At 42.4% G+C, this 9,306-nt stretch overlaps 1 protein-coding gene across 1 annotated transcript in view; it reads right to left on the bottom strand.

Moving 5' to 3' along the window:
* The window catches only part of DNAJC15 (DnaJ heat shock protein family (Hsp40) member C15), a 70,136-nt gene extending 65,519 nt beyond the window's left edge, over positions 1-4,617 (bottom strand). The window contains exon 1 of the mRNA XM_027064905.2: positions 4,460-4,617. Coding sequence (XP_026920706.1) covers positions 4,460-4,564 — 105 coding nt within the window. The 5' untranslated portion in view covers positions 4,565-4,617. The remainder of the gene's footprint in view (positions 1-4,459) is intronic.
* Between the last annotated feature and the right edge of the window lie 4,689 nt (positions 4,618-9,306).

Genomic DNA, 9,306 nt, shown 5'->3' on the forward strand with positions numbered 1-9,306 from the left:
TATAAAGTTAACCTCTGCTTATGATAACAGTGAGGGAAAAAATCAGATAAAATTAAAAATATGGATATACAATATGTAAGTCATGTGATTTCTTCAAAGGGAAGCTTCAAGGTAAACATTTTAAATCAAATTGCAATGAAAAATACTAGAAGTGACTTGTTTTGGTAGTAAGTAGTTAATGACTTACATGTTTGATAGGTTTTCATTTCCAAGCTGGCCTATACTGAAATGTGTATGTGGCTAATTACATGTTACACTATGCTACTAACACTAGGAGTTACACTTTTTGGGAAAGTACTGAAAACTGAAGGCTATCATTTCATACAAACCGGGTTTTTTTCAAAATGCTTTAAAAACTGGTAATATTCTCTTCCTAACATTCAAGTTTCTTCTCTACTTTTTCATAAGAATCAGTTTTGCTACAAAGCAAAATCTGACCATGACCTCTATTAAAGAATTAATTTTAAGCTACTATTTTATTCAAGGTATGACACGGGTATTTTTGCCTGTGTTTCTATCTTTTTAATCTCCTAAACTGGTTATTGCACATTAATTCCTAGTCTCTAAAGGGAAGTTTACCTGAGAAAGAGTTATTTAACAACTACAGCTGCTTTAGTATATTTCAACAACTTTAAAATAAATTGGATCTTTTTAAGAAACAATGTAAAAAATTTCTTCTTCAACTCCTTGATATTTTATTTTTTACTATTTTATTTCCTAAGATTACCCATATGTCCCACTCCTGGGTTGTTTCTTTTTTCCTAACACTTACTCTTTGTCAGCTTCCCATCACTTTCAGTACTTCCAAGCTCTCCCAAAATTATTACTATCAGTTCTCTTATCTTCGAACACATCATTGGTCATTACCTGGGCCAATGATTCCAACAGAAGCAGAACAGATCCTTAGGGACATTTTGAAAATCTGTGAGGACCTTTTGGTTGTCACAATCATTTGGATAGGACGGAGGGTATTTGGTGGATGGGGAACTATTCATCCTAGAAGTCCTAAAATGTGTAAGACAACCCTGTATAACAGAGAACTGTCTGCATCCCTCAGGATTTTAAAAGATCTGCTGGGCATTAAGTAGGTGGAAAGTTTATTTATGATCATCTTAGTCTAAACTTTTATAATATAGTATATATAAAACATATCATTTTTGTGCTATTTAAAAATTTTTTTTTTAACGTTTATTTATTTATTGGGACAGAGAGAGACAGAGCATGAACGGGGGAGGGGCAGAGAGAGAGGGAGACACAGAATCAGAAGCAGGCTCCAGGCTCTGAGCCATCAGCCCAGGGCCCGACGCGGGGCTGGAACTCACGGACCGCGAGATTGTGACCTGAGCCGAAGTCGGAGGCTCAACCGACTGAGCCACCCAGGCGCCCCATTTTTGTGCTATTTAAAAGAAGACCAAATTTTTCAGAAGTGCAACTATTATTTATGTAAATTGAGGGAAGTATCCACTTTGTTGTGTTCAAAATTTTACCAAACATTGTTAACAAATTTGGGAAAAATCAGTTTGTCAATGATGATGGCCCTTACGGTATCTGAAATGCCAGAATGCATGTGAAATCAGTCTGCATTTATAGTTGTCACATTCATAGTGAGTCTTTGCAATATGCCAGCAATTGATTACTTCATTTTATCTTCTAATATAATCATGTCTGAGCATTTACATACCTAAATAGCAAACCTGCTATTTTCTAATAAAATATTTCACCTTTATGTTTCAGTTAAAGCACTACATTGGTTGTTTTTTTTTTTTTAATTGATTTATTTTGAGAGAGGGGGAGGGAGGGAAGGAGGGAGAGAGAGCGAAGACCGAATCCCAAGCAGGCTCTGTGATGTCAGTGCAGAGTCCACGCGGGGCTTGATCTCATGAACCCGTGCAATCATGACCTAATCTGAAAACAAGAGTCAGACGCCACTTAATCAACTGAGCCACCCAGGTGCCCTGCACTGCGTTGACTTTTAAAAGTTATTTTTATGAGTATATTTCATTGTCTATGATGATCATTTTAGGATATTACAGGAGACTTTACAAAATATTTATTATAAAAAAGGGGGCACTAGGTAGGACAGGAATCACTTCAGAATCACTGGCCCACACTTTAGCCTTCATGTGCCTGGACTACTGAAGACATCTAACTGATATCTTAAATTCTACACATACCCTCTTCCAAATGAAGTACCTACAGATGTGAAAGATCACCAATATTACTTCTATCTTCAAGATACCAGAGCTGCCAACTGCGTTGCAAGTCGGTCCAGTACTGAGATTTCTACAATTCTCCATAAAGAGATTCCTCTACCTAAGAACTTACCCGGTCTACATCACAGACTGAATATTACCCTCAAAAAGCCTTATTTCTAAGAAGTCAGCAAGTCACGGTGGAAGGGTAGAGGGAATCCTAGGTCTGCCCCTTACTTATTATGACAATGATCCTGGGTAAGTTACCACTTTTTTTTTTAATGTTTTTATTTATTTTTGAGACAGAGAGAGACAAAGCATGAGCACGGGAGGGGCAGACACAGAATCTGAAGCGGGCTCCAGGCTCTGAGCTGTCAGCACAAAGCCCGACGCGGGACTCGAACTCACAAACCGTGAGATCATGACCTGAGCTGAAGTCGGACGCTTAACCAACTGAGCCACCCAGGCGCCCCTACTTACCACTTTCTGAATCTCCTCATTTCTTAAATGAGAAAAAGAACCTTCCTCCCAAGGTTGTGGTATGAAATGACTCAAACAAGCAAGAGCTCAGAGCTTACTACTTCAAACTTTCACCTGTTTTGTTTACTCACCTATCCCAAGGCCTTAGAATAATAACTGGTACCTAGCAGTATTCAAGAAGTGTCTGTTGAATGAAAACACATTGCTTCCGGAAACCTTCCCAGGCAAGCCCAATCTGACCGCTCCAGAAATGTATCAGTTAATCAAGTAAGGATAACTGAGTGCCCACAAAGTGAGCGGTTACTAGAAGAAAATCCCCAGTCCCTGCTCTTAGGAAACTTAGAAAAATACCGGAAAACGACAGGTCAACATAAAAAATGTCACAGTACAGTAGTCAACAAAGGGTATGGGATAGTTAAGTGCTGTGCATCTAAAGGCAAGGTCTACATCACAGCAGGCTGGCACAGCATGGAATGCCACGTGAAAAAGAAACAAAACAGCCATGTTTCTAGACTTCTTCCACTCTTCTTACACAAAGCCTGAGAGAACTTTACAACAGCCAAACCTGTCACTTCTCTGCTTAAAGCTCATCAAAATGGTATCACTGCCCTCAGGATATCCTAACTTGTTCACGTGTTTTATCAGATACTTCGCATGTTCTAGCCCCCACTTATATCTGGCAACTGCACAGATTAATAATGTAGCCACTAGCTACATGTGGCTGAGCGCTTGAAATGTGGCTAGTCTCAGGTAAGATGTGCCATTAGTGTAAAACACACACTGGATTTCAACGACTTGGTACAATAAAAAAAGGATACAAATAAAAAATACCTCAACAATTTTATATTGATTACATGTCAAAATATCAACGTGGATACACGGGGCTAAATAAAATACATTGTTAAAACTAAATTCACCTGGGGCACCTGGGTAGCTCAGTCGGTTAAACATCCGACTTCCGCTCAGGTCATGATCTCCCGGTTTGTGAGTTCGAGCCCCGTATCAGGCTCTGTGTTGACAGCTCAGAGCCTTGAGCCTACTTCTGATTCTGTGTCTCCCTCTCTCTCTGCCCCTCCCCCGCTCTCTCTCTCTCAAAAATAAACATTAAAAAGATAATTAAATTAACTTCACCTGTTTTTCACGTTTTAAAAATGGCTACAGAAAACTTAAAGATCTGTATGTGGCTTGCATTACGCTTCTACTGGACACTTACTTTTCCCAGCTCTGCATTTTAGCCTGAAGAAACCACTTGCAATTTCCAACTGGGCCCTGTTTCTCTGGCTTACGACTCTGTAGACACTACTACCGGTGCCTGAAACACTTTTTCCTCTTCCTTTCGCTGAGTATCTGCCACTCATTCTTCAGATCTTAGTTTTTAACCGTCTTTCTCCAAAAAGCCTCCTCTGACTTCACCCCTTACCCCCGCAAGCTGGAGTGGGGTCCACTCTAGGCGATAGGTGAATCCATCCTACCTAGGATGATGGGTGATCGGCGAATCCATCCTACCGTACTTATCACGCGGTATCTGCAACTGCCTGTCTCCTGGTCTATCTCCCCGCAAGACTGTAAGCTCCTTGAGGGAACAGAGACTACACACGCCTACTCGTCCACGCCCGGCACGGAGCACAGCTCGGCGCACGAAAGAGGGGGTGGGACAAGGACGTGAACGCCGGGACTACCACCGTCGGAAGTGAGAGAGGGGTGAGGAGTGACGCACGGCCTACAGGAGTCCGCGGGGTGCCAGCAGGCAGGCCCGGAGACGGGCGGGAACGGCCGGCGGGACTCACCAGTCCGTGGTCGATGTCCGCATCGGCCCTTTTGGTCGCCGGCGGCGAATACTCGGCGTAACGCAGACCTTCGCCGGCAGGAGCGACGCCGCCACTGGCAGCCATGGCAATGGGAGGCGGGGAGGACTCCGGGCGCCGGGGCGTCGCCTACGAGACGGCCGCAGGGACAAACTAGTTAGGGCGGTTCACTCGCGGGTTTAGTTGGCACCGCCCCCCGCTGCCCCAAAGGAGGGCGTGGCCCCAGAAGATCTCGTTCTCACCCAGGCGGGGACCGTTTTGTCCCAGCGAAACCTGGGGTCAGACTCCGAGCTGAGACCCCTAGGACGTGTAGGGTTTTTTGTTTGACGGAGATTCGGAGGCCCAAAGTCAAGGCCCAAGTCAATGCCCTCTTGGGCATTGTGTGGTGGAGCTGGCTCTTCCCCAACCCTCCTTCCTACCAGGGGCCAGGAGTTAAACCCTATGGTCTGATGTTATTCTCATCAAATTGCTATTCAAGGGAGACCCGGAGGCTCCAACCGCAATGCCTATAGGTCTCTGACCCACACCAGACCTTTCTTCCCACCCCCAACTACTGATCATACTTCTGTTTAATGCCGCAATTCAACCCATGAAACCATGAAAGCAATAGAAATGGTAATTTGCGTATTCTACCCTTCGCTCCGCATGGACGGTTATATTTAAGATGAAATTACAAAGAAGAAACGTAAGCAAGGAAATAAACCTCACTCCCCACAAATGGTTTTGTGCTGACTTGGATGTAGAAAGATCCATTTTATTATTAATGTTTAAGTGAAGCCTTTTGGTGCAAAAATTCACCAACAGATGAAGCCAGTGAAGGGTTTTCCAACTCCTGAACCCTCTTGGCCCCTCTTTTGCCGTTTGTAACCATTGGAAGAGGTGTGAGTTCTAGTGTATGGTCTATCATTTTTCTGGGCTTGTGTCCCTGCAATACCCATTTACCTCTCCAAATCTCTCCTTATCTGTGGAAGGGGAATGACATTGCCCAACATTCAGACTCAGGGAAGTTGCAAGGATAAAATGAAAAAAGGCGGGGGGGAGTGGGGGGAGGAGAGAAGGATATGGAGGCAGTTTGTACGTGCAGTTACCGTTTACTACACACAGTTACTACCACAATGCTGTTGGTATTTATGGGAGGGCATAGTCACTTTTAACAGGGATCTTCAGAGAAGGGTCTGATGACTCCAATTTTAAAGAAAAAGCTTCCACAGAGACTATCAGTTCTCAGCTTTTGGTTCGTTGCTAAGGTCACCCTCACCCCCAAGGAAAGGGTGGAAATGAACAATTAAGTCCCCTCTCGCCTCACACAGATGTCTTGAGCTAAATTCACTTCTATGGTTTCCCTGAGAACGAAAAGGAATGCTTTCTGTGAAACCCGAAAAGGAAGGCACGTTACATTTTCATCAGCCCGTTTTTATTAGTTACACCATTTCAAAGACAGGTTACATTATGTTCAATAGACTTTGTAAAAGAAAGGCAGGTGCTGGTAATATATCTTAGAAACATTTTGGTAAAAGATGTCTTAAACATTTGTTGCTTAAGAATACTTTTAGCAAAAAAAAAAAAAAAAAAAAAAAAAAGACCTCTGTGTGCCTCAGTCTCCTCATCAGGAAAATGGGAGATGATAATGGAACTTCCGTGGTGAGGATTATATGGGTTTTGTAAAGCTCTTATTTTTTTTTAAATGTTTTATTTGTTTTTGAGAGAGCACAAGTGGGGAAGGAGCAGAGAGAGGGAGACAGAGGATCTGAAGTGGGCTCTCTGCTGAGAGCAGTGAGCCCAACAAGGGGCTTGAACTCACTAACTGAGAGATCATGACCTGAGCTCAAGTCAGACGCTCATCCCTCTGAGGCACCCAGGTGCCCCGGCTTTTGTAAAGCTCTTAAAACAGTTCTGGATGCCTTGTAAATTCTATGAAAGTGTTAGTTACTATTTTCTGTTTATTACTTGTTTCACCTATTTGTTTCCTATGTATTTTCTCATTGATGCCCCCTGCCCCCCGCCAGCGATTGTGTTTGATCTCCAAGTGATTGTCCTGTCTTTGAAATGATAAAATGTGATTAAACATTATATATAGTGAGAAAGTGTAAGTGTGGGGAGAGAAAAATTTATTTTTATGAAAATGAAATTAAATGCATTAGAAATACTTCATAAAAAGCAACTTATGCATATATATTTTTTTTAAAAAACAACTCAGGGGTGCCTGGGTGGCTCTGTCAGTTAAGCCTCCAACTCTTTTTTTTTTTTAACGTTTTATTTATTTTTGAGACAGAGAGAGACAGAGCATGAACGGGGGAGGGGCAGAGAGAGAGGGGAGGGGCAGAGAGAGAGGGAGACACAGAATCCGAAGCAGGCTCCAGGCTCTGAGCCATCAGCCCAGAGCCTGATGCTGGGCTCGAACTCATGGACCGCGAGATCGTGACCTGAGCTGAAGTCGGACACTTAACCAACTGAGCCACCCAGGCGCCCCAAGCCTCCAATTCTTAATTTCAGCTCAGGTCATGATGTGGTTTGTGGGATCCAGCCAGATGTTGGGCTCTGTGCTGACAACAGGGAGTCTGCTTCGGATTCTCTCTCTGCCCCTCCCCCACCAAAATAAATAAATGAACATTAAAAAAATAAAAATAAAATAATAGGGCTGCCTAGGTGGCTCAATCAATTAAGTGTCTGACTTCTGCTTAGGTCATGATCTCACAGTTTGTGAGTTCAAGCCCTGTGTCTGGTTCTGTGCTGACAGCTCAGAGCCTGGAGCCTGTTTAGGATTCTGTGTCTCCCTCGCTCTCTGCTCCTACCCCGCTAGTGCTCTCTCTCAAAAATAATAAATAAACACTTAAAGTAAAATAAAATGCTGTTAAATGGTAGGCATGGGGTGAGAATCGTAACAATGGAGCATGATTCTACATTCAGTTTGTTTTTCAAATGTTTTGTTCCCCCTCTATTTTAAAGGAACCCAAATTGGGAATCATATCGGAAGATTATCTATGCGGAAGAAATCTGAGGCAGAGGACCCACATCCATATAAAAGGCCTTAACCCTGAAGATAGACACGGAGCACATGAATAGATACAGCGTGTGTCTGTTGTGTTATCAAAATTTCATAGGCAATGGGAGGAAGGATGCTTTTAGGATAAAAATAAAAGTCTGAAAAAGCTCTTTAGTGAGGAGTGCCTGGCTGGCTCAGTTGGTAGAGCATGAGACCCTTGATCTCAGGGTGGTGAGTTCAAGCTTCACGATGCGCATAGAGGTTACTTAGGAAAGAAGAAGAAGAAGAAGAAGAAGAAGAAGAAGAAGAAGAAGAAGAAAGCTCCTTAGTGAGAAATAGTGATTTATAAGGGATCTTTAAAAAATAATGTTTAGGGGCACCTGGGTGGCTCAGTCAGTTAAGCAGCCAACTCTTGATTTAGGCTTAGGTCACAATCCCAGGGTCATAGGATCAAGCCCTGTGTTGGGCTCCACACTCAGCAGGGAGATTCCCTCTCTCTCTCTCTCTCTCTCTCCCTCTGCCCCTCACCCCAGCTTGCACTCTCTCCTTGTCTCTCTAAAAATAAAATAAAATAAAATAAAATAAAATAAAATAAAATAAAATAAAATAAAATAAAATAAAATAAAACAAAATATTAATAATAATGTTTAAAGCATATGTCATTATCGTTATGATCCCTGATTTATTTGGTTTTTCAATTAACCCATCAACCACTATCCTGGTCTGGTCAGAAAAGAGGGCTCTCCTGTGTGACAAGTGCAGCGAGCATAAAGGAGGATGGGTCTAAAAAAAGAGGAAAGGATTTACAGAAGACAGCATTCAAGCTGACTATGGGAAAATGAATACAGATTTGCTGGATTGATAAGACTGAGACAGGCTTGGGGGAACAAGGTATGAGAAAGCAATGTGTATGAATGGTACTACAAGTAATTCAGTTCTGCTAAAGCTTAAAGTATAGACAAGAGAATATAGATAGATGAGAGTGGACCGATAACCAGAGGAGGGCCAGATATTAAACAGCTTTACTTAATAAGAAATGGCATTTGGAATTGACCTTATAGGTAAAGCCAAGACATCAAAACATGTAGACTGTGGCAGTGACACGATCAGATCTACACGCTAAGAAGATCATTCTGGTAGTGGTGTGGGATTGATGGGTCAAAACAAAAGGAGGGAAATCTGCAAGAAAGTTATTTCAAAAGTCTCAGTAAGAAATGTCGGGTGCTGAACTGGGAACGTAGGCAGACACGGCAAGGAGGGATATGGTGACCTTTATTAGTTTCCTCCCCACTTCAATCCCTCTTGGCCCCACCCAAAGGGACCCAAGGATTGACTCTGCCCCCAACTGTCAGGGTCGGTCCTGAGTAACCTAAGCCAACCAAGGTATCACATCATTCTAAGCATATGTTTGTTTCATGGATGGCACATATCTCTTCTAGGACATTGGGGTTATAGAAAATATTTGCTGGGTGCTTCTGGGAGAGCAGCTTTTTCTCCCTTCTGCTAGACATGAACAGAGAAGCGTAAAGACCTAACTGTGGTTGGCAATCATGGGACAACCATGAGCTACGGTGACCATTTTACTTCCCATCTCAAACTAGGTTACAGGTGAATGAAAGTCAGTGCTATAAATAATTACGTTAGGACTTTAGGATGAAGCAAACACCGTTGAAAGCCACAAGGAGATTAAAAAGAAACTGAGGCCCTCATGATATTAACTACTATTTCAAGCTTCAATTAAAGTCTACCTCATCTCTGAACTTCTTAAAGTAAAAATTCCCTTTGTTTTAATTTTTCTTTAAGTATTTAAAAAGCATAAAGATAGTAGAATGAACCCTCATATTCT

Source organism: Acinonyx jubatus, chromosome A1, assembly GCF_027475565.1.
Source record: "Acinonyx jubatus isolate Ajub_Pintada_27869175 chromosome A1, VMU_Ajub_asm_v1.0, whole genome shotgun sequence".
Taxonomy (NCBI): Eukaryota; Metazoa; Chordata; class Mammalia; order Carnivora; family Felidae; genus Acinonyx; species Acinonyx jubatus.